Source organism: Tigriopus californicus, chromosome 8 (genome assembly GCF_007210705.1).
Source record: "Tigriopus californicus strain San Diego chromosome 8, Tcal_SD_v2.1, whole genome shotgun sequence".
In the NCBI taxonomy this organism is placed as follows: Eukaryota; Metazoa; Arthropoda; class Copepoda; order Harpacticoida; family Harpacticidae; genus Tigriopus; species Tigriopus californicus.
The window spans coordinates 10,639,425-10,665,950 of record NC_081447.1 but is presented as its reverse complement, the minus strand read 5'-3'; the positions used below and the strand labels follow the sequence as shown (position 1 = coordinate 10,665,950).

The 26,526-nt window shown below is 42.4% G+C and overlaps 4 protein-coding genes across 4 annotated transcripts; 1 reads left to right on the top strand and 3 right to left on the bottom strand.

The window, feature by feature from the left end:
• Positions 1 to 795: 795 nt before the first annotated feature.
• LOC131884885 (uncharacterized) lies at positions 796 to 4,554 on the bottom strand. Its single transcript, XM_059232780.1, has 6 exons — positions 4,434 to 4,554; positions 4,112 to 4,270; positions 2,580 to 2,721; positions 2,184 to 2,476; positions 1,445 to 1,675; positions 796 to 1,276 (listed from the first exon to the last, which is right to left on the bottom strand). The coding sequence occupies exons 1-6, from the start codon at positions 4,552 to 4,554 to the stop codon at positions 885 to 887; spliced, it is 1,338 nt and encodes a 445-aa protein (XP_059088763.1). The 3' UTR covers positions 796 to 884.
• Positions 4,555 to 13,730: 9,176 nt separating this feature from the next.
• On the bottom strand, positions 13,731 to 16,657 carry LOC131884538 (uncharacterized). The gene is made up of 4 exons (XM_059232360.1): positions 16,373 to 16,657; positions 16,211 to 16,303; positions 16,063 to 16,141; positions 13,731 to 14,258 (listed from the first exon to the last, which is right to left on the bottom strand). Exons 1-4 carry the CDS (start codon positions 16,655 to 16,657, stop codon positions 14,101 to 14,103), a joined length of 615 nt encoding a protein of 204 aa, XP_059088343.1. The 3' UTR covers positions 13,731 to 14,100.
• On the top strand, positions 14,393 to 16,349 carry LOC131884537 (probable ATP-dependent RNA helicase DDX49). Its single transcript, XM_059232358.1, has 3 exons — positions 14,393 to 14,594; positions 14,664 to 14,991; positions 15,075 to 16,349. The coding sequence occupies exons 1-3, from the start codon at positions 14,543 to 14,545 to the stop codon at positions 16,048 to 16,050; spliced, it is 1,356 nt and encodes a 451-aa protein (XP_059088341.1). The 5' UTR covers positions 14,393 to 14,542; the 3' UTR covers positions 16,051 to 16,349.
• A 29-nt stretch (positions 16,658 to 16,686) lies between the features above and the next one.
• On the bottom strand, positions 16,687 to 21,195 carry LOC131884884 (uncharacterized). The gene is made up of 10 exons (XM_059232779.1): positions 20,801 to 21,195; positions 20,514 to 20,563; positions 20,294 to 20,441; positions 20,021 to 20,137; positions 19,863 to 19,948; positions 18,286 to 18,350; positions 17,638 to 17,738; positions 17,327 to 17,494; positions 17,107 to 17,232; positions 16,687 to 17,043 (listed from the first exon to the last, which is right to left on the bottom strand). The coding sequence occupies exons 1-10, from the start codon at positions 20,993 to 20,995 to the stop codon at positions 16,936 to 16,938; spliced, it is 1,164 nt and encodes a 387-aa protein (XP_059088762.1). The 5' UTR covers positions 20,996 to 21,195; the 3' UTR covers positions 16,687 to 16,935.
• Positions 21,196 to 26,526: the final 5,331 nt, after the last annotated feature.

Genomic DNA, 26,526 nt, shown 5'->3' with positions numbered 1-26,526 from the left:
TGTTTATAGAAAGAAAACACCATCAATCCATTGCAATATTATGGTTTGGCCAGGGAGCAAATTCGGATGCTCTTTAAACCTTCGGGTAGGTTGCCGGGTCGGTCAACAGCAGCCAGCCAGGAAGTGGTAGTGCCTTGGGTTTGACAGGCCTGCCAAGTCAATCCTCTTGACCAGTGACAGGTCAGCTGGGTAAAACCATCTGCCTGGGGTTAAGCACCAAATAATGTAGGAGGATTGTAGGCTCTTCATCCAGCCGAGTCTATAGCGTTCTCGTTTGACCAAGACATCTCCAACCTGAGAGTGAAATAAACCGAAGTTCTTTGACCTGGGCTTGCGTTCAACCCTCGAGCGAAACGAAAGGTCTTGAGAATAATGAGAAAAGAATAGAGATGGGAATAGTAGCATTGAGCATTGATTTCGGGCCTGTTCCACTAAGGAATCAAGAAAAGATATCTCCCTAATTTGGGAGAAAGTCTAATTTCCACGAGCGGCTTCATGTGGACTTCTCCTCAGATTCGAAATGGGGGTTAATGTACGGTTCTATATCGTGCGGGTTTGACATAAACCCGAGAATGGCTACCCATTGAGTAAAGCGGGTCGCGGCACGCTACTTTGGTTGGCAAAGTCCAATAAATCGGCTCACGATTGCGATTTTTGTGTGACTACCGTTTTTTATGGGCTCATATCCAACCCATAAAATCATGATCAACCCAGAGGCCTACTCTTTTCACCGAGTTTTATGACATAACCACTTCTGAATTAGAGAGAACCGAGCACAACATTCTTCTTCTTTGCAATACACTTTATTTATTACGGTGCCCCCCCAACAATATGGGAAACGTGGGTAGAAGTACAAGTACACGCATGGTATAAAGAGAGGGGATCTAGAGGATCCCAATGTCCAGGTTCTGGCAATTACCCATGATCTGATAGTCAATACTGAATCCCAGCTCATTGATCTTTTGTGGTCCAGGGGTCGGGACCGTTGGTGTGTTTGGTTGACCATTCTCATCATCGGTGAAGAACCTCAGCACAAATGGGCCTTTGCTCTGGACAATGACTCCATCACGGATGTCCTCTCCATCGCCAATACCCGGGGTATCTGCGCCCAGACCGACTCCGCAAAAAAAGGCCGAGGCCTCATATTCTGACTTGCCCTGAACGGGTGTGGCGGGCATGGCCGAGCTCCGATGAAAGGCATTGATTTGTAAATGATCCAACGTCACGCTCCCAATGATTCCCGTCAAGGCCTTGGAGCATTCTTCGAACCCACAGCCTATCAAATAAACAATAACAACAACAACAACAACATCAACAGGGTAATTGATATGGGCATAAATTACTGGGAAATGAATGGGGAGGATGGTTTTTCCAGCTAGCTAGCAGGCAAAGAGCAGAAGAAGAGAAGCAGAGAAGAATAGGGATAAAAAAGATGGGGCCTAACCATTGTCGACGGCACAGAATTTGGTGTATCCAGTGGCTTGACCAACGCTGGTGGAAAAGGCCGGGGCGTTTTGAGCTCGCTTCAAAGACATTTGGCAGTCTGAAGGCTCTCTTCGAAAGCAAATGGCGTAGTTTTGGTTCTTTTGGTACACTCGTGGCAAGTCGGGTCGCCAATTGAAACTTTGGATCGTGCCTCGGCGTTCCACGAAATATTGGAGGCAATTGTCTGGGGCTGGAATGAGAGAAAAAGTTTAACGACACGTTTCCTGGAGCCTTTCCAATATCATCTCTGCGGGCTCTTATACAAATGGGTTGCTTCACTTCCCCGGGGTTTGTCATAGGAACTTTGGAGTGATCAATAACCACGGTCGGCTTATACATGGAGCCAAAACCAGAAAGGCCAGAAAGGGTGCCAGCGTGCCAGAGTGCCAGAGTGCCACTGAGATAGGTGGTATTTCACCCTTATTCTACCAAACTTTGACTAAAAAGTTCTCAGGCATTTTCCCCTGCAAGAACTTGCCAAACGATGTCTTTGGAGAAAAATGAGCTCGAGGAGCCTCTAGCCACGATGAAAGTGGAAGATTGCAGACGTCGTCTCCAATTTCATCTCCAATAAAGGACTGTCAATCCAATAGGCTGATACCAATTCAAACCTTTAATACATACTCGTTCCGTTTCTTGTGGGTAAAGAAAGTTGAAACCCTACCAAGTCACATGGGCTGGAAATGGTTAACGATTACCTTTTAGAGCGTTCATCAATGGATCCTTGGAGTTGCAATCAATTTGCGTGACTCTAATTCTATATTTATAGGGTTGAGACACGTTGAGCATTCGATCCTCGGTCATGATTCTGATCATGGGTTGGGATCGATCATTAATCACCGGGATGTACAAATGCTGGTCTTGGTTGTTGCCACAGAGCTTGCCCATTCCAAGATCCGACATCCCCGTGCTAAGGATCTCCAAACTGTCCCGGTCACATGGTGAGGTCAAACTCGATCCCGAATCGAGATCGAATTCCTCAAAATCAAGCCTAAAAAAGAGTGTTGAATCGATCGCACGTCAATGTCCCATAGGTCTCAAGTCAATTCGGGGATTGACGTGTCTCACACGTTGAGCACAAGGCCATATAATACCTGAGTTGACAGATGTTCGCATTCAGAATCGAGATTCCAAAGAGGCACATAGAAGGATCACTTTGATCATTGGGAAAGTTGGCATTCTGGAAGTAGAACACATCTCGAGGAGCGGGTCGCAAAGAATTGCAATCGTATTCAACTAAAACAGAAAAAAAGAGCTGGAGAGAGTGAGAGAGATGGATTATCTTTCTTTCTGCTTTCAACTCTCCGTCAAGTAAAGGAGCCTCAGGGAACTTAACCAGGAACCAGTAATAAAACACATTTTCTTTGTTGCAGCTGTTCATCTTTCAGAAGTCGTTGCAAAAAAAGAGAAAAGTAGGTGATGAATTCTTGCAAAGTCTTGCTCGTCTTGGAATACTATTGTTGTCCGGGTCGAAACTCGAAAGTCGTTAAAGCTGATGTTGTATTGAGTGGTAACAAGGCTGGACTGACATTTATGTTCAGATCTCACAATCGAATGGATGACTCCATAAATCTTGTACTCTTACCCAAGGGCCAACTGCACCATACTTGTTTCACAGAAAACCCAATCAAGTCCTTGTCAACCAAATGCCCATCAAACAGGCCATGCAAAACCAGAAGAGAAAAAGGATCTAGATCGTCATTTTCTTGAATGAGATTTTCGCCCAACTGTTTAACCTAAAAAAGCTAACTTGGACCAAAGAAGTATTGGGCCATTCAATGGCTTAGATGATTTGAACCACACTACGGTTGTAATTATTTGAATGAAACACACGTCTTACAATGGATTAAAACTTCCCATTGCGATCGAGAGGTGCAAGAGAAAGTCCAAACCTTGGTCATCCACTCCTTCCGATATGTCGTTAAAAAAATTTGCACAAAGAGTAAAGGAACAACAAGAGCAAAAACACGGGCGGAGTGAAACTAATGAGAGCGGGATTAATTTGAAACCTAATCATTGCACTGTTATTTTTTCTTTTTTATTACATGTTTGGCCGTTGGATATTTGAACAAAAATGTGGATAATTCGGAGATGTTTTTCTCGATTATACTAAAATTGCCATGCTGTGTAAGATTAAGTTGAACTGTTCAACTTAAAATCACTTAAATCATGATGAGGTTTGTTTCATTCAATTCATGTTATGGTCTCATGCGAGATGGAACCCTATCCGTAGCAAATATTTTTCTGTTATCTTCTTAATCTTAACAACATAGGAGTTGGATCTTAAAAGATACAGAGGTATTTTGCCAAAGGATATATTATATTTGACTATCTTGTCATAACCATTTACTTCATTCAGTGGCTTTGATATCCTTTTGGTATTGAACATCACATATTGGGCCATCCCATGCCACGAACACAGCTTGACTGTATTAACTTGAAATGACCCGAAATTTTCATTGTACTATACTTTCATTTACAAAAAGAGGATAAGAAATCAGGAGCTAAAAAGAGTTCTAATCCAACCCAGAGAGGATGTCATCTGATCCTTGTGGGATGTAAGAGATGGACGGGTACGAATGTGTACATTGAAGATTCCTAATGAGATTGCTTTGCTCTTACTTACAGACACAACAAACGCCGAATCCCAAGGCACAATCTCCGGCTGCTCTTCCTCCAAATGATTGGCATTCCGATTGAGTATAGCAAACTCCCGAGAGCTCACTGGTGGCCGAGGCATTGCACTGCGTATTGGCAAATTGGATCAAGTTGAAGAGTCCTAAAACTTGAATTCATTTCCATAATGTTGAGAGAGACACCGAGACACCAAAAGAAGAGCACGCACGTCCTTTTTTTGTCAAGTCCGCTTGTTAAAGACAAGACATAGACATAAAGAGAGAGTCGGAGTTTTTCCCCGTTTGAGAATAACTATTTCGAACAGTACTTACATCGTTTATCTCGAGCTGAACCTAAAATGGAAGTGCTCTTTGTCAGATTTTCGGCGGCCAGAGCTATGGAAGCCAAAAAGAGTAGGCAGGTCAGATGAATCAACGTGGATAAGTCCTTCATGGTTTGACTGTCAACCACCGTCAAGAACCATTCAGTTCAACTAAGTTTTGAGTAAGGTGCACCTTGTGTTTTTATACCAACATGATTCTGGCTTATCCGCCATGACTGCCATAAAGAAGGTTTTCTGTTTTGAATTGTGATGAATGCCGTTCGTTTTGGGGTTGAACTGCAATGGCAAAAAAAGACTGACCGTGTCTAAGGGGATTTCTCTTGAAATCATCACGGAACAACAGACCCATTGCACGTTCAGTCACTCCCCCTCGAAAAAAAAGTTCCCGGAATATAACCCTTAACTCTGAGCTGCTCTTTCTTTTTTCCATTTTCACCTCGCTTTATGAGGTCCATTACGAGCGTAATAATGGCTCGCCTTTTGGTCTTGAAATGCCACGACTCACAATTTTCTTATTTGCGCCATTTTATGACACCATACCTTGATCCCAAGTCTCTCTAGGGGTTCTCAATCGTGGTATTTTTGGTCTATTCTTCACTTGAATCAGTTAGACTTCAATTGGTTCGAACCACGTGTGTCGCTATTGATTCGATCCAAACCTAAATCCAGCCGTGAACTCTAAGAATTGTGAAATCCAGGCATTGAAGATCTTCATGTTAGTGTCCCACCAAAATTGTACTGTATATATGTACCAACTACATGTACAGTAGTTCGCACAAGTGGAGAGGACATGATGACATCAATCAAGACCTGAGTCATGTCCGCCTAAGAATCAACTTGATAGACGATAAGAGCTTCTGAAAAGGAATGAAAAATTGGACTCTCCGCAGATTCGGAGGAGGTTTGTCTTCGTTCGCTATTTCATTATCTGATTTCTCATGCCTCAGCACTTTGTACCCTTCCGATTTGAGAGATATGCACGTTTCTGATTGAATTCTCCACTCTCATTGAAAAAGAAGACGCGAATAAATGGATAAATCATCCTTCTCGTCGTCATCATCACCATCAGCAATTGCTTCTTCGTCGACAATTCGACGAGACTGGGCGGTGAATTTCATGCACTTGCTTGAGGAGAGCAAAAAGAGGCGTCAAATAGAGGATTGCTGCCCGTCAATTTTGCAGCCTCATATTTCAGTGGAGCGTAATTAGGCTCCGGTGAATTAGTGAAGAACCTCACTCTCTCTAGTGAACGTACAATACATTTGCAAAACCGAACGTGGAAACAGGTCTCCACAACACCGGGAGGGTCACTTTATCCAGATTATTTTTTTGAAAGTTGAGACCCTAAAATATATAATCCTTTTTGAAGGGAGCAGAAATTGATTGACGTGTCGGTCGGTGTGTGTCTAGGAAATTGGCGCGTTGTTTTCTACAATAGTCTGGAACGAACAGTTGGTTCCATTGTTGGTGGCGATAACGGGAGACGGGCAAAAAGTGACGGATTCCTTTTTTGGCTCGATTCTCATATTTGTTTTGAAAACATGCAAGCTATTGTGGCAACAAATTGTTCAAGTAATCACCCGTGAACTTCCGTGCCAAGATGGATGGTTGGCATATCAGCGTTGGGCATCTTTTTTAGCCATTCTTTGGGATAGAAATAGCCCGGTTCTTGGAACAACAAGGCTGTGTTATCGATTTGTTAACCTGCGAGAAAAAAACATGGCCCATTTGAACAGAGTCACGACTTGGATGGCCAAAATGAACGCGCTCTCTATAAATTAACTTTCAATTTCATTCTCCAATTTGCAACCATCGATCATGCGAGCATTTTAGCCAAGTAAATGATCACCAATTCGAAGCCCGATAAGCCTGAGAAGAAAGAACAAATTACTAAAGCAATTGAATTAGATGTACTGAATTGAACATACTACTCGTATCCATTGTACAGTATACGTACGCTGTTTTAATTGTTATGTTGGTAAAGTAAGACAGATTCGTGACAACTTTTTTGCCAACCCTGACCGTTGAAAGGATGCTACAGTTTACTAACTAAGGGCAGCTTTACACTAGGATGAAAAAACCAAGATTGAATCCGGTTTGAGGATTGAAGTTGGAGTAGTGCTAGGGCGAGTTCGACAAAAGACTCGAGTCCAGCAGAGGACTCCAGTCTTTCACTGTACTCAAGTCGAACAGTAAGACTCATAGACCAAAAACTCGCCCCAACACTAGTCCAAATTCAATTCTCAAGCCGGATTCAATTTCGGTTTTTCCATCCTAGTGTCAATCCGTCCTAACTCCATTTCCACTGTTGTAATAATTCCAAGTTACACAGTAAATCCATCACTGATCGAAGCTCGAGCTTCAGTTAGAGATTACTGTCCTCTTTAGAGTTCTGCTGACTGTTAACACCATGGGAAAGTTTCAATTGTAATCATGGAAATCCAATCGAAGCGTATTTTACTATATACGCGATGAATTTGAAGATCTATTCGATTCCGAACTTTTGAGTTCGCACATCCCAATGCTCAGACCAAACAAAAAACAGGTGGGGATTGCAGTATATGAGTGAAAAGGGTGTCTTCAAGTAATTACGAGTCACAATTGAAAAAGTTATCCATCTAGATCCTATCATAGGACTTACATCGCTCAGCTAAAGAGAGATTCTAGTTATAGATTAATTTTTAATGGGTTCTAGATAAAGAAGGACATTTCTGAACCACACCTTTTTTTCCTCTTCGTGCAGGATCTTTGCTTGACATTTAACTGAGTCTGGTCTCTGATCTGGATTTGACAAGTTCGTGCTTCAGACAAATCAAAATTATGAACAGTGGTGGGCATGGTTGACCAAGACTTTAACGTCATTTATACTTAATTTGTTACTTGAAAATGTAAAGTTGTATATTGTAAATTCCATAATTTTGACACTAAGTAAAGGAAGTTTATCGATTATCGTCAATCTACCCAAATAGAATGTCTCAGCCAAATCAAAACATTCTTCATCAAAAATTGAGAAAACAAAGTTCGAGATTATAAAAATCCAAGTCTGTTAGCAAAAAGTGGGGATTGTCGAATACTTTTGAAACGGACCAAAAAAAAAATCATTCGGACGTTACAAAGCCCAGTCATTAACTAAAATGAGAAATTACAAGTTCGTTAGCCACTATTGTCGATTCTTTACAGTTAATGCTTAAAGATTTCACGCTACATTTAACTATAGGTCATGTTCAAACATACTGAAACATTGATAAAATGATTCAATCTCTCTCATCATCCAAGCATATATTGGTAGCTCCGTTTATCTTTTACAAGAAGGCTCAACTAATGGGTAATGCATCAAAATTCCAGGTTTAAGCTTTGCAAGATAGAGTGATAAAATGAGTGAAAAAAGTGGGTGAATCTCTTTTCCATTTACTATTTGCATCCACTATACATAAATTGCATGGGGATACTTTGGTATGGTAGCTACTCAACTATAATTAACTTTTTTCAGAATACGTTACATTGTAATTATCGCAACTGCGAGTCATTTATGGTAGAAAATGCGAGATTAATTACGAACGAGCAGGCTAATTCAAGATTGAAACCTATTTGGAGTCTGGAAATGGCTTTTGATAGTGCTTAATAGTCAAGTGCTTCGCATTCAATAAGCTTGATTTATTTTCAAATGCTCGCAATCTAAATTCGCTCATCTCTATTTAACGGCCAAAGGACGACGACCCATTGTCCTTTTCAGAGACTCGACTGAGCATTTGTTTGACGAACGACCTCTTATCTCAATCTGCAAACCTCCGATCCAAAATATAAACACGAGAACCAAAGAATATTTTTCTAAAGGGTTAGGAAAAATGCCAAACATGATAGAGCAAATCGTAAAGACAAGTTTTACCCACCCAACCACTCTTTTAGACCTTGAGATGTGTGTCTCACCAATCGCGCCAATACGACAATATTCTTTTAGAAGGCACATCAGACCAGAAAATATAGTGTAAGTAGTTTTTGATTGCGGTTATATGTGGTTCATTTTTTTTTGTAATGGAAGCCTCGAGGTGAAACGAGGCCTCGATCTCGTCTCTGTCATACCATGCCACTCGAATCTGTTGTGTACTTGCTATTAGTAGAGGTACCTGTTCACGCCACGAACGGAATGAATTCGAGAAAAATTAGGCCTTTGTGAAATGACTTGAAAAAGCCACCAACTTGCGGTAAGATATTCGTGCGCTTCCGATGAGTTATCAGCGGTGAAGCTCATTCACGGCCCAATGATTCCTTGTCTAATCCATAACAATCGCCGCAATTATGATTCCCGATAAAACCAGATTGGCGTATTTTTACTTTTGCTCTTCTACGGAATTCTCCTTTTTTCCATTTATCTATCCATCGTGTATCGTGTGTTTAGGATATCCCGTTTGATTTTTACTTTGGCGGAATTTAGATCCGAGCAAGCGTAAACGAATGAATCAAATGCAAAGCGTTCGTTCGGCAAATTTGTCGTCACGACGGGAGCTCATGAAAATTCTGCTCCCCTTCATTACTTCTTATTAAAGCCTTTTGATGAATGAGTCCGGACATAAAAGGCAAAAAAAGAGAGCTAGTCTCGACGGCGACGATTGCCAAATCTCGAACAAGTCCCCTCTTTTATGGCAGGAGTGCACTCCCGATTTGGCAATTTGGCTCACATGTTGAATTAGGCATAGAATCAACGTGATATGAAATGTCGGCCTATCGCGCTAATGGACCGGCGTTATCTTTTATTTGAAACACTCTTTCCCCCTTTGTTTTTGCACCACACTCTCTTCTCTATCCCAAAGTTCTCCCCTCGAGGTTAAAAAGGAGTTCTGGGTCTGAATGGCGGCCTCTAAATTGGTTTCAACTCTTCTCAATCTTCTCTCCATCTAGTCTGTCAGCTCCAAAGTTGTTCTCGGGGTCCTAAACAAAGTCATGCTCGCCAGTTACTTCTCATTGATTGGAAGTAGATTGGCAGACCTCGGTGTTTTCGCACGATCACTCTAAATTGGGAGTGGCTACTACTACCTAAAGTCGTTGCCTGGCAGGGCACGCCCTGGCCAATAGGTTCTAGTGAAACTCAATGTGAATTGACACTAAAGGGGGAGCAAATCTTTACTCCTAGAACGTGTAGTCCTTTTCATTCTCCTCAGCCTTCTCTCCTTGAGGACAAATAAACGTAAGAGGACGAGAATGCGCTCTCCGATGCCCGATTTGAACAAGGTATTTTTCGCTGAACATCTCATTGTTGATACATTCTAACACCATAAATAGACCACCAACTCTTCTGAGAGACCTTTCAAATCCTAAAACAGTAATATTATCTACATTTTTGACCTCTGAATTTAAATAAACAAGGAGTTATCTATTGTATGCTTGTAGCATACCAGCGACTTCTTTTTGTGATCGTCTTTTTCCATAAAATTGTCCTAAGAAAACAAAATCAAAGTCTAGAGATAGTGATGTTTTAAAAGTTGGTCGCCAAAAACTTGTGAAGCTGTGCTTTTTGTAGTTCTATTTTGCGAAAAATGATGATTGCAAAGGTGTCAATCATGCAGTATTTAAAATGATTATTTACATGTCTTTGTTCATAATTTTACCCATAGAGGATTTGAAAGGTCTCCCAGATGAGTTGTGGGGTTATTCATTGTATCACATTACTTTAGCAATGCATTTTTCATCTAATAATCCCATGATGAAATCTGGCATCTTAAAGCGTATTCTCTCGTTTCTATGTTTGTTTGTCCGCACCTAGACGAAGCAGAGGGCGCTGCCTCCCTCGATGAAAAGGACTATTGGTCAGGCAACTCCAGAAGACTCGAGATGATGGTCGAGGGAGCAACGATCTTGCGCACTTTTTACGCTCCTCTGTTTTCCGAACAGCATCAGTCAGCATGGTTGGCATTTCCTGAGCCAAGGAAAGTATCACTTAACCCAAATAATGACTATTTCGAGGGCGAGGGACACTCTTGTTTACGGATATTTGAGAGTCGCTGGTGGACTCGCCGTGTTTGCAGGATTTCCGTGCATTTTTACTCCATCCATCCATCGTTGCATGCTCTTGCACTCGCCCCGATGAAACTGGAAATGCATTTCACGAAGAGCGAAGCGGAGGTCTCACATGACACATACTGTGCTCTACACAAACAAGAAGGCCACGAGTGTTGGAACACCCTTTTATTTGTGTTTTGCAAATGGAACTCACCTCCTCGCATTTGGCAACAAACTTGCTCAAACGAGATATCACCTACATTCCACTCTCACTGTACGAGCATGGCATATGTATGTAGATATTTTGACAAGTGACTCCCGATCGATCAATGAGTTTGACAGTTCACGAAATCGTGGGTTTCGATAAGATGATTCAGCATGAACGCATGTATACAAATCAAAGTGAAATTGGGAATACATTGCTTAGTATAAAGGGCTGTCGCTCATCCATCCGTCCTTTACTCCACCTCCACCCTACCCTTAAATTTGGATGGAGGAAACTAAATGTACACACTTAAGCCCTCAGACAAGTCCAGCATTGTATTGGACCGATCATTAGCACCCTTTTTGCGGCAATTTAATGAGCATCCCCTAATTGTAGCTTACTCAAGCAAATCACGATGGAAACTAACAGCCCTGAGTACACGGCCAATCATTACCGGGGTGGAGAAAACAGAGTTTCCTCAAACTATTTTCTTTCTCAATTTCGTGGAACAAGATGAAGTCGAGGCGTTTTTTGGCCGAATTGTCTGAAATCATGACCAAGCATATCTTGACACTTGAATTCATGGGCTAGGGCAGAAGTCGCTTGAAAAAAAATGAACGGCCATTCTCTTCTTATTCTTCCTAGTATTCGTGTTGGTGCTCTGAACAATGTTGTGCTTCTTCTTCCCCACGCAATATCATATTATACCAGTGTAAATATTGAAGCATGACTCATCATATTCCCACCCTTGGACGATCGACGAAGACCGTGTTGAACTCAAACAAACTGTCAACCCGTGGACAGAACATGCTCAATCTGGCTCTTGGTGTAGTAGAAAGGCCGTGTAAGACGCGACTTTTTGGGTGTCCTCTTGTCAATTTATTCAGCACAATGAGTGACATCTTTATTGGCTGGACGCTCCCCATTTTCGTTCTGCTTACATCAAAAAGCTCTAAGGGCTCCTGGGCTTTATGGAACGACGTTAGAACTATTGTGCGGGTTTAGAGAGAAATGTGTTGTATCAACCTGTTCTAATGATTGCATGACAGAGAACCCATGGACTGTTTCGTAGACGGTTCAAATTTTCCAAGAAATTGACGACAATTGTTACCCCACGGTGACAAACAAAACAATGGGCTATAAATCAAATCTTGGAATGGACGCCTAATTAATAAATGTAATCAACATCCAGTGCACGCTTCGTTGTTCCCTAATCCGTGCAAACTTGGATGAAGTTACTAGCAGTAAAAAACTGGCAGACTCTTGAGCTCTGAAGTGGAAGGTTCTCATTGATTTGCGGCGCTTCTGATGAGCGAACGTCTCTCTTCTTCGGAAACTTTTCCTTGCTCTTTTAAGGCGAATTTTCAGAGCACTCTGCATGAAGAAGGATCGCGCGATTCGCGCCGAGATCCCACGGCAACGGAGCTTCAGTTGATGAACCCCCCTCTATGTATTATGGCCAGTACAGACTGGCATATACTCTCTGTGGAGCGTGAATCTCCGTTCAATAGTTGTCCGATGTCCTCCAAAGGGATCACACACGCGTTGTGAAGAGTGACAGTCTCGCGGATAAGTACGAGAGTTAGACAGATAGTATTAGACTCTCCAATGTCAAAGCCATGAAACCCGACGAGGACATGGGTGAGACCCAAGTCCTGACCGGGTCCAGTGCCAGCATGGACTTCGTGCCTTACTATATGAACCCAAAAGCATCACGACAGCCAGGCTCTTCCCAATGCTCGAAGCTAGAGGTCATCCTTATTGGACTCGTTTTAGTTCTTTTGCTCTGCGTTTGTGTTCTATCCGCCATTGTGATCTCCGCTCTAACCCAGCCTCGGAATCGAATGACTGATCTCGAAATCATTCTTCCCTCGGACACTGCCAAAATCTACGGGGAAGAATCGTATCCCGTTCTAGAAGAAGAAGGACAAGGAGATACTGACAGCAACGACATGTTTCATATTAAAAAGGTCAAGCGCAACCTGACCGAGCACAATTATCTCCTGGATGAGATGCGAGCCATGGAAATGGCCGATAGCATTGCTCGATTGAATCATGACTTTGCCAGGAGATACCCTCGGGACAAATACTCGCAGAACAATATCAAACACCTGCCCACCCCCCTGCGACAAGTGAGTGATGACATGCTCAACCTGTCAGCGGAGCAAAAAGTGACGGAAATCATCTTCAGCATGGATCGTGACAAGAGCGGCTCGGCTGATCCGTGGGAAATGTACAATTGGATCGTCTGGGTGGAAGGCATCGCTCAAAGGCACATTCGCAATGAGCAGTGGGCCTCCTTGGGCCGGAACAGCACCTTCAACATTCTTACCTGGTCCGATTATCAAGCGTTATTGAACCCATTAGGGGTCAAAACCGCTGATGACCAACGTCGACAGATCCGGGATCGACGTCGTTGGGAGTTCGCTGACGACGACCGGGATGATGCTCTGGACAAGTTTGAATTCATGTACTTCCTATTTCCTCAGCTAAATCCCCAGAGTGGGATTGTGCTCATTCCCGAGGCTCACGCCGATCTGGACACGGACCATGATCAGAGAGTGAGCCTCTATGAGTATTTGGCCATTTATGAGGGCAAAAGCGACCTCACATTGGAGACCGATCATTTCCGCAACACTCTGGATGTTGACCGGAACGGCTACCTGGACGTGGATGAATTGGCCCCTTGGGTGGATCCTCTTGGCTTTGTTCAGGCCAAGACCGAGGTGATCTACTTGATGGAATCCCTGGATTCCGATCGAAACAAGGAGCTAACAGCTGCCGAGGCGTTAGGCAACATTGAGTTGTTTCTTAGTTCCCAAGCGTCTTACTACGGCGACATCTACAAACTGGAAAATCTTCGGAATGAAGTATTTCGTTACCAAAGGATCTCATAAATTTGTATTTTCAACCAACATGAACGTTTAAAACAGACTGTATTCTTGTTCCACTACCACTAGTACCACTATTGACGTGTCTCCCAAGTGTGTCCACTGCTTTGCGGAAAATGCATGTCGGGGATCAATCTGTCCCGCTTATGAAAAACGAACACCTAACCACGCATCGAAACTGAAATAAAGTTGACAGTTCATTGAAAACTTCTCTTTAATCACAAAGCTTTGCATTTGGCGTTGGAGTGGATGAGTAGAACGAAGGACGCTGGAGACTTGTAGATATTAAAACGTATGAATATCTCTGCATATCCTGAACACCCACGTCTGTATACACAAACGATGTATTTAGCGAACACCAGACTTTATTTTTGTTTTAGCAAAGTTCAGCCGATGTTTTCTCTTCCCTCTCTCTCACTCCGTTTTTTGCAAACGAAGTCTGTTTCCAATGATGATGTTTCGCCAATCTCGATCTGTGTAACTTGATCAGTTCTGAGACTTCGTTTGCAGAATTTACAGGGTGATTAATTAGACCATTGCAGAGATGAGCGAAGGTGGATCGGATTTTAGTCATCAGAATTAATGGTAGAGTTCCGAGTGAGTGTCACTCTAAAAGGAGGAGGATCTTGGTCGAAGTCTTCCAAGTCGTCGGGATCACAAGGATCGCTGCCACTCTCGGAGGAATATTCGCCTGTCTCCATGCTTTCAATACGCTTCCCACCCCCTGAAAAATAGTAATTGCTAAGGTTGAAAAACATTGCGACAATGTTGAGTCAAAATTATGTCATGATTCTATCCAAAACGCTTGTGCTTTTTGGAACATTTTTATGCCTTGAACTCGAGCTTTGAGCTTCCCGCCGTTTTTATGACGTCACTTTTATCAACAACACGTTTCCCTCCGTTCTCGCAAGTCTCAAACGCCAGATTCCCCTAAAATAAAGGTCTGAACATCATCAGTAGCTAGAAAATACAATTTTCAATGTTATAAACGTGATCAGCAAAATAATTATGGAAGGTCTTGGATTAGCCAATTGGATTCAAGATCAGTTAAGGACTTTAGGTAAGAGCTATTTCTTCTATTTGTATATAGCACATTGGCCTCTAAAGCAACTGTTACTTACTCTTCCAGGTCTGACTCGGCCCACACCCATCCAAAAGAGTTGCATTCCAGCGATCTTAGAGGGACGTGATGTCATTGGGTGTGCCCAGACGGGCAGTGGCAAAACCTTGGCCTTTGCTCTCCCAGTACTACATACTTTGAGTGAAGATCCTTATGGGATATATGCATTGGTTCTGACACCAACGAGAGAGTTGGCGTTTCAAATCGCAGATCAATTTCGTATTGTTGGGAAACGAATCAATCTGCAAGATTGCGTCATTGTGGGTGGGCGGGACATGGTAGCTCAAGGCCAAGCTCTGGCAAAAAGGCCTCATATTGTCATTGCTACTCCTGGCAGGTGAGTAATGAGTTTTATATATTGGATTTGAAGCTTGCTTACTACAATTTTACAACGTATTAAGCTTGGAAATTGGTTTTCAGACTGGCTGATCATTTGCAAAGTTGCAATACATTTACCCTGAAGAAAATCAAATACCTGATCATTGATGAGGCCGATCGAATGTTGGAAGGAGACTTTGACCAGAGTTTGGATGTCATCTTTGAAGCTCTTCCCAAAAAACGGCAAACCTTGCTAGTTACGGCTACAATAACTGATTCATTGAAGAAACTCAAAGAGGTAACATTGAAGGATCCATTCTTTTTTGAAGATGAGGCCAAATCCGGAACAGTTGAAAGACTCGACCAAAGGTATGTCCTAACGCCTCCCGAGGCTAAAGACGGCTATTTGGTACATGTTGTGCAGTTATGTCGGGAAAAAATTGAAAGGTGCTCCATCATGATTTTCGTGAGAACGTGTAAAGAGTGTGAAGTGTTATGTATGATGCTTAATCAGTTCGACTATCATGCCGTGTCCTTGCATTCAAGTAAACCTCAAAGGGACCGTTTAGCTGCATTATCCCAGTTCAAGTCAAACCAAGCCAGAATTCTCATTGCTACAGATGTGGCCAGTCGAGGGCTAGATATTCCAGCCGTAGAGTTTGTGATCAACCATGATGTTCCCTCCATAACCAAAAATTATGTGCATCGAGTCGGTCGCACTGCCAGAGCTGGTCGCAAAGGCATGGCCATCACCTTGATTACATCTTTGGACGTGAAACTGATCAAGGCCATTGAGGCTCTCATCCGCTTAAAGCTCACTGAGCTCGAGGTCAAGGATGATGCCGTGGCTGAAATCTTGACCCAAGTTAATGTGACCAAGCGTGAGCAAGAAATCAAGTTGGACGAACAAGATTTCGATGAAAAACGAATGGTGAACAAGCGGAAACGTCTCATCCTCAAAGGAATAGATCCTGATGAATTGGAAAGGAAGATCAAGAAGGAAAAGCGACAGAAATGGAAGCTGGCAGAACAAGAACGGAAGAAAAAACGGAAACAAGTGGAAGAAGCGGCAGTATGAAGAATATCTTGCCTCGCTTCCTGCTTGGTATGTGCTGTTCCATGTGGCTCCTCTGATGAAGAAAGGCTACTGCGGCTAAATATGCCAGTATCTGCATTAAATATAGTGTTATGCAAATTTTTTGCCTACGACAAATGTAGTGGATAAGCCATGTACTTACCATAGCTACTCCCATCAAGTTGTTACCATGAGATGAAACTGTGAAAAGCAACGCAGTGATTGCTATTCCGCACACCAGCGGCATCCTATCCATCTTTCCCAAGGGAATAATCTGGATTATACGCATGATCTTTCCTTCAGGGACGTTTTTCAATTGGCTTACCACAATCTTATCATAGAGGGATCTCCGTTCTCGTATGTACTTGATTTCATGAGGGAGGTTGGCTAATTCGAAAGCAAAGGTAAGAACCAACAAAACCCAGATCAACGAGAGGAGAAGTAACAGCTCGTTGATGTTACTCCGAGTGGAGATGTCGTTGCATTTAGCACCAAATCCGAAACCACCGGATACCAAGATCAAGAGGATTTGAGCCATTTGATGTAGCCCATTTCGTGATTTCAAATGGTCTCCGTTCCACAAACTCGCTCGTTCTTCGTCGCCCTCCATGGGCTTAAATAATCCCCGATAGGTATTAATGTGTTGGTAGACTTTATTAAAAAGTGTCTCTTTTATGATACAATGAGATTTAGTTGGGGCGAAACGACAGGATGCTGCCGTAAATCTTTGAGATTTAGAGGTGAAGAGCTGCTCGCGATAACAGGCTCATTTGGGAGAGCCACATCCTCTCTACCTTGGTTGTTGTTGTTGTTGTTGCGATTATCATTCAATTCGACGGGTCAGGTCAAATGGGCCACGTGAAAACGAATGAGATCCATGCGTTAGATTTAAACCGTGGGAATAGCAGAGCTTACACCTGATGGATTCGCTTTCCATTCCAAATACAAGAAATAAGTGCCAACGCCATAGGCAACGTCATTGAATAGACCAAACACCTAGAACGTAACATTGGATTTTTTAAAGAGATTTCGAAACCAGAAGCTATTACATTCACTTACGCCGGCTGCCACTTGCGCGTCCACCCAATACTGGTAAACGGCGTCTACTTCGCCGGCAAAGGCCACAAGCTGAGCAATGAAGGCAGTGAAGTAGAGGAATGTGGCCAGAGCAGTGAACCAAAACTCCTGCGAAGAGAAGAAGGATAAGCACATCATCCGTTGAAAGGATAGAAAAGAGCCTTCTTGTATGCCCTGAAGAGATCCGGTTTCTTTCCCTTACCGTTTGAAGCCAATTGATATTGACCCCTTTGAGATAAACGTCCAGACATAAGTAGAAAAGCGAGAAGAAGATAGTGCCCAGGAAGCAAAATACCACAACCACGAGGAACCAAGTTTGAGTGGACGTGTATGACGGAGCACAACAACACATGCATAGCATGGCCAGAACCTGAAAAGAGCGACCAATATCTTGAGTTTGCCATGCGATGTTTCCGTATTTTTGGTCAATGAATCGTTATCCTTGCCAAAATTGGGTTCCGTTCACTTTTTAGGAAGGTGTACTCCTTGGCGCTCAGTCCCTAGGTCACTCACCAATTCTATGAGCTTGATTCGTCCACCCCAATTGTTGATAATGCTCTCATACTTGAGCTCCACTGTGACCGGCATCTTGGTTTTTCGTCTGGATATGAAACCTGATGGATCAAATCACGATTACTCTGCATAGGTCCAATGGAGGTCTGGAGCACACGGATCTCGCACCTTAACAACTAGAAAGCACAAGCACTCTTTCTTGCTCTCTCTTTCACGGCATAGGTACAATCAGTTTGTACGAGTGGATACCCTCACTCTGAGTACTTGTGTATATATGTGTGTGTGTGTGTGTGTGTGTGGAGAACGGATCAAGTAAATGCTGTTCATGCAAAAATAGCTGAGACCCGGGCCAAAAAACAGCAGTAGAGTTGTACACATGGACGGAATCCTACTGTACTTCAGTCAAGGGAATTTACTCATATGTGCCCTGCATTCTGAAATCAAGGCGAGTGAGACAAGCGATGGATAGTAAAGGGACAAGCTCTCCCAAAGAGAAACACGAACACACAAGCAAACACACACGCTCACCCTGATCCGAATTGTCCTGAATTGTCCAGCACTATTACACCCGAACGGACATTTGGAGTGATGAAGTCAGAACGCATATTGAAACACGTGTGAACGAATTGGTCATGATTACTCTCTTACGGAGACTATGCCATTTTTCATCTCCTTCATGCCCATGATGGGTATCAGATTCTGCCTCAAACTCGCTAGGTATACCAAGGCAAAAGTCCTGAGCAATGTTCGTTCCCCTCTTTCTTTTGGCCTTCAGGGTGAGTCGTAGGATTCGTCACTGCCTCTGGCCTCCCTAACTTCTGTCCTCTTCACGTTGAAGGAGTGACAACCCAATTGTTCTCGTCTGCTTTCCAGGTCCTCAACCGCACGTGCACATAAATTACTATATAAATCACTGGATTAGACACAAAGTTCCCGAAGAACGTGCAATGTTCAGACTTGAATCTCACACTCTGAAGTCTGCAGCCGATTTGGTTTCTGCTCTCCACCCACGATGTATGACATCAGACCTCACTGATGACCAGTTTTGTAAAAAAGAATCCACATAGAGAGGCGTTTGAAATTGGCACTGGCACAGAACACCAAAGTACACAGCTTTTAACGAGAAGAGCATAGAACCCGATTTGTGGCGTGCTAGATAGAGTTTCGGAAGTCCTAAATTATGTGTAGAAATGTGCTTGCCATGAAATGTTCGTAGAAGGAATGGATTTCAATTTGAAGCATATACTTACTTCTATTCAAAGTTGATTGATTCGTCTTCGGTGAATAATCCCAAATGAGATTTCATGCAAAGAGGGAATTTGTGCTTGTGCGTCCAAATACGCAGCGTATTGAATTGTTTCTTTTTTATTCTCTATAACAATCCACGGGGGTTCTCAAGCCCCCACTTGGGGGAATTGCTTAAGAGATTCAACCTTGGACTAAAAGGCATTATGTAGAGTGGGGGTGGATTGACTCAGGCACATTGGGCAAGCAAGCCTCCATAAAGACAGAGCTGGTTATTGGAGGTTGCGCTACTGCCTTCTCACAGTTTCCGTTATGGGCCTAAAAGATGGGTCTTGGCTCAGATCGGTGCTTCTCTAGTTATTCGAAATATGAGACTAGCCAAATTTTGGTTGATTTATTGGTATTGTATGTAATTTGTTCCTGACCTAGATTATCTTTTATCCGTTCACATTTGCTATGCTTGAGTCAAGATTTGGAAGAAAGAAACCGTAGGCTGTTCATTGTATCAGCAAATCCACATACTGCAGCTTTTGTCCAAAATAACCAGCCAGTCATTTATTTACCTTAAAAAGAGAAAGGTAATGAATGACATTGGAATTAAATATTCTTGATTTAGCCTGCCGTAGTGTCATGAAAGTCATTTTTATTATATGACGATTGAATGGTCGCGATCGATTAATATTCTATTTATTTGGCTTCAAGGATCAAAATCTCGACAGGTGGAGATCTTGAAACAGATTCAAGTCCGTCAAAGCAAGCTAATGGCCGAGGATTCGCTGACTCATTGTGAGCTCGCAATGAAATATGATCGAAATAGATCATCATCACTCGTCAGAATATCTTCTCTGTAGCTGTGGGTTAAAAGTGACACGAGGGAGGAGCGGGGATTGTTTTCATTCTTTTAGCCTCGAGGGGTAGTGCATTTTAAGGGCCATCGCCTCCTTTAACTTGAGATTCCAAGGTTGCCGCCATCCATCTACTGCAATTCCGGAGGAGTGGCATCATAATCGTTCTTCAGAATGTAGGCTCCAAGTCCATAGGCAATTGTGTTGAAGATACCGAAAGCCTGGAAGTGTGTAAATGTCGTGTGAGGTATGACAAGTGTAATTTTACATTGATTTCCATCAGTTCAACTTACTCCTGCAGCGATTCGGGCATCGCAGCCACTTCGTCCCGCACACCCACCGAAACCCGCCAAGATCACAATAAATGCGATAAAGTAAAGAATAGTGGCCAAAATAGTGTAGTATAATTCCTGTGAAAATGGAAGTTTTTTTATAGAATCGATCATGTGAGAAGCTCTACTTTTGAAAAGTAATGTTGAAAGAAAACTCTGGAAAAACATTAATTCCATTAGGTGACTTGAAAAAGCTCTTTTTTTAATTTGTTTGATATCTCAATCTGTACTGACCACTTTTAGCCAACTAAATGGCATGTTGCCTCGAATTGTGTTCCTCATCTGCAGAAAGTAGAAGAAGCTCCACAGCAAGGTGATGATGAAGCATGTGACCACTACGAACAGAAACCAGTGGTTGTGACCAATGCCGTGTCTTGACCCTCTGCAATCATACCATGTTATCAGGGGTGGGGCTTAATGTTTTTTTCCTCTTCAACTTCTTCATCGTACTTACCTTTCTCCTCGTGCGGGGGATGAACAAGCCATGCATATGATGCCAAAGATCTGCAAGTGTATCAAGGACTATTCATTAGCTCGGATCATCTTCTCGACTTTCACCAAGATCTTCCCTCTCAGGGTTGGTTAACCAGCCAGTTGTTCACGAATCTATCGCTGTTCATCTTGTTCTGTCAAGGGGTTCGAACCAATCATGTGGCAATATCTGTGGTCACATGATTCGACCCTCCCGTGATGGATGAAGCTTCATCGGCCGAATTTGATCTCGCCAATTTGAACACTCACCATCTGAATTAGCTTCAAGATCCCCGGAAACGTCTTGAAATAGCCAATGTCCAGATGAATTTCAGTCACATGAGCTCCCGGTGTTGGATCCGTGTTGAGGGTCACCGTGGTGGATGGCGGAGGTCCGGATATCATACTTGGTGGGGGGTGGACATAATCCGGAGGTGGGTAGCGCTTGTCTTGGTCGTGCATCATCGTCCTGACCTGGATTCCTATCACAATTGGTCACTCTTTAGTTTTGAATACACAAATAAAGTTAACAGGTGTCCGTGACACATCGAAGTGGGGAAGTGTGCTTCCAGTGGTATGTTCTTCTTGGGCTAGGCCTACGCAAGACATACATATACACACATGGGCGGCATGGTTGGGCGAAGGCTCACGCCTTGAGCACTCTCCTCTTCCAAGAGGTTGATCTTGTTTGGAAGGTACGACTGCAAGGGGGCTTTTGGGCGGGCGTGACACATACGGAATATTGAGGGTACTGGGGTAGTCCTTCGTATTCCAGGGCTCAGAAGTGAGAAGTGACCCTTTACGCGAGTTTTCGAGGTGGAAACCTCTCTCATCTTGACACATTCATCATCATGCCATGGGATCTATCAACAATTGAAGACGTCTTCATCGTCGAATTATGTTAGGATTATCACATGTCATTAAGATACAATTCAGTTAATTTCCATTTTAAGCAGTGTCTTGAGCCCTGCAACGCTTCAAACCCAATCATGGGGCTGAATTTGGCACAAGGTATCTTCAAAATAAGCAGCATGCAATAGGCATTGGCTCGCATATGTTGGAAGAATCAAGGCAATCAAGGTCGTTTCTCGAGAACTAGGGCTATGCTTTCAATGGACACCACGATTGGATCTGAAACTTTCCACAGCTTTTCATTTAATGTGTTAGAGCTCTGTTGGGTCATCATGTCTTTGAGAACTTATCAATTGCGGGATAAGATGTCCTCCAAGATAGAGGTGATCATCTTTCATCAGAAAGTTGACATCTGTCAAGTAAAAATACAACTTTTCCTCTAGGTCATCATTTACTTGGGATCATAAAATAGTAGCGACATCTTAATAATGGTAAAAATGTATCAAAAATATGCCAAAATAACATGACATTTCAAGAAAACAATCAGACTACAATCTATCATTTTTGAACTCTTTTCACCATCAAATTAACAAGATAAACATAGATGAAGGTGATTTTTTTCGCCCCAATTGGACTCCTTGGTAGGGTATAGTCAATCATAAGAGAAGGTCAAGAAAGCCAAAAAAGGAAACATATTTAGTTCACTTCACTGATCAGCGCTCTTGCATGTTGCCATTGAAACGGATCCAAATGTAGTGATGTTCACTATGCATATATGAATATGTTAACGAGTTTGTTAATCGCTTAAGGTTTCTGAGTAATGAGTGATCGTCTGGCTAAAGATTGAAACTCCACCTTTGTCCCACAGTTAATAAGTTCACGGACTATATTTTTCTAATGTTCGTTCCACTTAAGCAAACCCAAAGTCGTTTGCATAATTTAATGTTTATCTTCGTAACATTGCTATGTCTTCAGTAACTTTTTCTTACATCGATCAGTTGAAGGCGTATTCGTTGTCAAAATGTTTCGCAGGCACAGTGGATTGTTTACGTAGTGTCAATCTGAAGGTGTTTTTAAATAGATTGTAACGCTCTCACCTAAAACCCTTAAACGTGTTACTGATCTACTTATTCAATGCTCTTGTCAGGACTTGATAGCTTGAATTACGCACTCTGATGAATCAATGATTCCTTCTGTCATTTCTAAGATGTGTTCCTCTCAGATACTTTTTCCTTTCAAATAGAGAAAAAAAATTCACTTGCCAGTTAAAAATAGCCACTCAAGGTCAGCTGAGGTGTTCTAAGATCAGCATATTCTTTTGCACCACCATGACATTCACTAGCCGAAAAGGACCTTGGCATAAGACCCTAGAATTCATCCGAAAATCTTACCAAGTTTCGGATCAATTGCTTCTCCCTGGAATTGACCGACCCTGCATGCTGCATTTTAACACGGAGCAACAAAACTCGATTGTTTCAATGTCAACAGGCAACATTTATCCTTCAAACGAAAGAAAAATGTGCCTCCCTGCCATAGGCTTCATCCGCATTCAAACTAGTCATTCGCTCCCATGTACATACACCTCGCCTACTATACGGTATCCTCGTGGATGTATAGGTTTCGGCTCGAGTCCATCAGTCCGTGGCAAGGACGAACAAGGTGCGTCGAATAATTCGTACAAATACTGTACGACGAATTGCTTCGTCTTCCTTCGCTGCAGGGACAGATTCCCTGCTTTAGACCATGGAAAGAATAAAAGAGAATGAGACGTGAAGTGAAGTGAGGGAGAAGAGCCTCGGACGGACGGTATCCTGAGAGTAGTCGCGGACGACAACACAAATCCATGGTTTGTGGGTCTAAATTTCAGTTGAGGACCTCCTCTCAATTGGTTGAGATGTGAATGAGTTGGTGAGGTGTCAATGGTACAAAAATGAAATTCCTGCTTCTTGGATTGTCTTTCCTTATTTTAGTGGTGGTCGTGGCTACCACCCCTTTAGGGAGATCTCGATATCATGCCTATCATGTGATCAACAAGCCCAAAGTGAAAAGACGCCTGTTTGTGTGGCCCAATTCCTATCATGACATCCCGCGATACCGATACCCCTATTACGACCACAGTGGCACCGGAAAACTGGTGTATGGTTTTGGTGACAGTGATCTGTATCATTACTCCATATTTAATCCGTTGGAGGGGTACTTCAGGTGACCATATTATCACCCACACCATGAAGAGGACTCGCCAAACTCACTCAAGGACAAATCTCAGGGACCGACTGACCAAGCAAGACTCAAAAAAGCTATTTTTAGACCGTCTACTTCCTGTGGTCAGTCTCTTGAGCTCGTACTAAATAACCCTCTAATCCATCTCCAACCTGTGATACCATACCTGTTCGGAATATTGATGAAAAAGAACGCCGGAAGTGATTGCCAGTGTTGCAGGCGCACATGGTTCATTGAATCTCGGCCGACGTGGGTCAGCGAAGTCTTCGATTGAAGTCAAAACGGAAAGAAGACTCTGAATAATAATAACGTGGGCATTCTAGTCATCACGACTGTCACTGATGAAAAGACTTGCTTGCTTCTCTCCCATGCCCCCACCCCTTCCCTCCTTCGAAATTCAATCTTCCTTTCTGACTAAAGCAACATCAAATTACTCATGATTTTAAGGGGGCATTCGCCCCCGAGCTCTTCAAGGACACGTGAGAGTGAAAAACGAACGAGATGAGTGAATTCTCTCCTTTGCTTGATTTTAATCTGAGTGGTGGTTGAGGAGGACTTTCACCCAAAGAGATATTGACCGTTCCATGCCCAGTGACTAATTGCTACGTAAATGACATGCTTTTGGGGGTAAAAATCAGGTTATCCAAGTGTTTATCTGTGGTGAGAGCATTTGAGACAAGCCCATCATTTCCTCCGTAAGAGTTGAGAGAGAGCGAGTCTAATGAAGTGAATAAATATGCGTTTGACTTGGCCAATATTTCCATTGAGTTATGAATTATCATTGCTAAGTTAAGGTATTCCGCATAAACTGCGTAATTTTCATGAATATGCAGTGTATAGTTTTATTTTGCGACGTCAATTGAGTACAACTTGCAGAACTAGGAGCCACCGGTTCTGGAACCAAGCTAAAAAAATAACAGAGGGCAGAAAGACAATTGTGTCTCGAATGATACATTTGTTTGTTTTGTGTATTTTTTCGATTTAGAGAATTAAAATAACAATGAAATCGATATGAGATATAAATGATGAGAGACCTAAGATCCTCATGAGCTATGCGGGTTGTTTTCGTAGGATCATGGATGGTTAAAAGCAGATCATTGGCCACAGCGCATAGCTTGGCGTCCGCCATTAGACTCAACGATAGTTCAGGCGAAGATAAGACATGAAGCAATGCAAGTTATCATCTATAAGGACATTCGGATCCTTTACACAAGAAGCATCTTTAACTCTGCAAATCGTCGAGTATGAGCTGATGATTGGTTCTCAAACATACCCCATCTATTGTTTCAAAGCTGATTGCAGGACAAGTTTAATGTTGTCTCTTTGAAAATTGTAAAAGCGTACGCGTACTTAATTCTACGTCTACATACAACAAAAAGCAGGCATGAAAATTTCAATATTAAGCAAACTTTAAAAAATCGTTTATCTAATGTCAAGCGACGGACTGATAGATAATTCGATTTAAGTAATTCCTTATTCTCGTTCATTCATGGCTGTCAAGAACATTTCTAGAAATTCTTGCACATCCTGAAATTTGTTGTAATTAAACCTTCCAAAAACTGGAACTTCTAATTCTTTTGGTGGATTTTTCGCTAATTTATGAGAACCTTGGAATATCTTTAGACTATCCATTACCTTTCAGAAGCATACTACTTGGTTTCTGACGAACAAAATATAGGTCGAAATTCAGCCCTTTACCATGCTATGGGTTCCACAAAATTGTGCCCACGTACATAGACGAGGCAGAAGGCGCTGTTTAACTCGCTAAAAAGCTATACACTCCGTCTTAGTTTTTTATCAAAGCGTTGTACAGGACTAATCGGATATTTGGTGGATGGATACCTTTCACCATAAATATAGGGTAAACAGGTTCTGTCGAATTGACTGCACCTACAGTATAGTAGCATTTGATTTTACCAAGGCAGCTTATCATCTATGTACCGTAGGTATGCAACAAGAAATTTGATCGAAGTTTCCTTATGTCTCGAACCAATCTCTTCAATTTGTCAGAACAAAAAACTGACTTCTACATTCGTTATGGTTTACAACTGTCTTTCTTCTGGAGCCTGGTGTTTTTGATGAGGACGCTTTTTTTCGCTAAATGGTTTTGGTTTTTGGTTGAATCAAACCGATGATGGGAGGCAGATTTCAACTGCAGCTTCCCTTTTTTGCTGACTTTCCCCAAACAGAAAACATGGAGTTAAATTTGATATTCAAAATCGTCGGTAGAACAAATATTGTATACAATTTCGAAGTTGAGAATTAGACGACTTTAATCGTGCTTTTAACAGTTAATTTTCAATGTTCTTTAATTTTAACAGTAACGGAGATTACCTTTCCTATAACGGCTAGGAAAAAAGGAAAGCCAGATGGTGAAGCGAGGGTCGATGTCGAGGGAGGCATGGTCTATGCACTCAGTATCATCACTAAACATTCTAGGATTTAAGTTTGCCTAAGATCTTAGTAGTAAACTCCACGTGGACCAAATCATCCCAACGATTGTCAAGAGGCCTGGACTCATGGCGGGCAAAGGTTCCAACTGTTCACCAAATGGCTTGTAAGGAGACCGTAATGGCGACATACCGAGCAATCCACGAGCATGTTCCATCTGTCTCAGATAAGTTAGATATCTGTGAATCAGGATCGTCAATGACCAAGAGATCGACAGGACGGTTCCACTTGGCCATTCCAGACGCAACAGCCTGCCCGTGAAAATGATTCTTTCCAACAGCTATAACGACTTTGGAATAGCCTTCCAGATGAAACCAAATCATATGCACAGGCTACAACCTCGAGATTCATAACAGCTATCAATATATTCACGAAAACCATACCTCCTTAACTCTTCATGATGCAATTGTCCTTTTTCTCATACAAAAAAGTGTTTTTTTAGCACTTGAAAGTACTTGCATACAATAAGGCCC

Excerpts from the sequence above, each read along its gene's own strand:
- LOC131884885 (XM_059232780.1), bottom strand. The coding sequence starts at position 4,554 with ATGAAGGACTTATCCACGTTGATTCATCTGACCTGCCTACTCTTTTTG. Across the intron at positions 2,477-2,579 it reads GCGAACATCTGTCAACTCAG|GCTTGATTTTGAGGAATTCG; the intron begins GTATTATATGGC and ends ACTCTTTTTTAG. Across the intron at positions 1,676-2,183 it reads ATTGATGAACGCTCTAAAAG|CCCCAGACAATTGCCTCCAA; the intron begins GTAATCGTTAAC and ends CTCTCATTCCAG.
- LOC131884884 (XM_059232779.1), bottom strand. The coding sequence starts at position 20,995 with ATGATGCACGACCAAGACAAGCGCTACCCACCTCCGGATTATGTCCAC. Across the intron at positions 20,442-20,513 it reads TCCCCCGCACGAGGAGAAAG|AGGGTCAAGACACGGCATTG; the intron begins GTAAGTACGATG and ends GTATGATTGCAG. Across the intron at positions 17,233-17,326 it reads ATATCAATTGGCTTCAAACG|GAGTTTTGGTTCACTGCTCT; the intron begins GTAAGGGAAAGA and ends TTCTCTTCGCAG.
- LOC131884537 (XM_059232358.1), top strand. The coding sequence starts at position 14,543 with ATGGAAGGTCTTGGATTAGCCAATTGGATTCAAGATCAGTTAAGGACT. Across the intron at positions 14,595-14,663 it reads AGATCAGTTAAGGACTTTAG|GTCTGACTCGGCCCACACCC; the intron begins GTAAGAGCTATT and ends TTACTCTTCCAG. Across the intron at positions 14,992-15,074 it reads GTCATTGCTACTCCTGGCAG|ACTGGCTGATCATTTGCAAA; the intron begins GTGAGTAATGAG and ends ATTGGTTTTCAG.
- LOC131884538 (XM_059232360.1), bottom strand. The coding sequence starts at position 16,657 with ATGGAGGGCGACGAAGAACGAGCGAGTTTGTGGAACGGAGACCATTTG. Across the intron at positions 16,304-16,372 it reads CCCTCTATGATAAGATTGTG|ATGGATAGGATGCCGCTGGT; the intron begins GTAAGCCAATTG and ends CCCTTGGGAAAG. Across the intron at positions 14,259-16,062 it reads CATACCAAGCAGGAAGCGAG|GGGGTGGGAAGCGTATTGAA; the intron begins GCAAGATATTCT and ends ACTATTTTTCAG.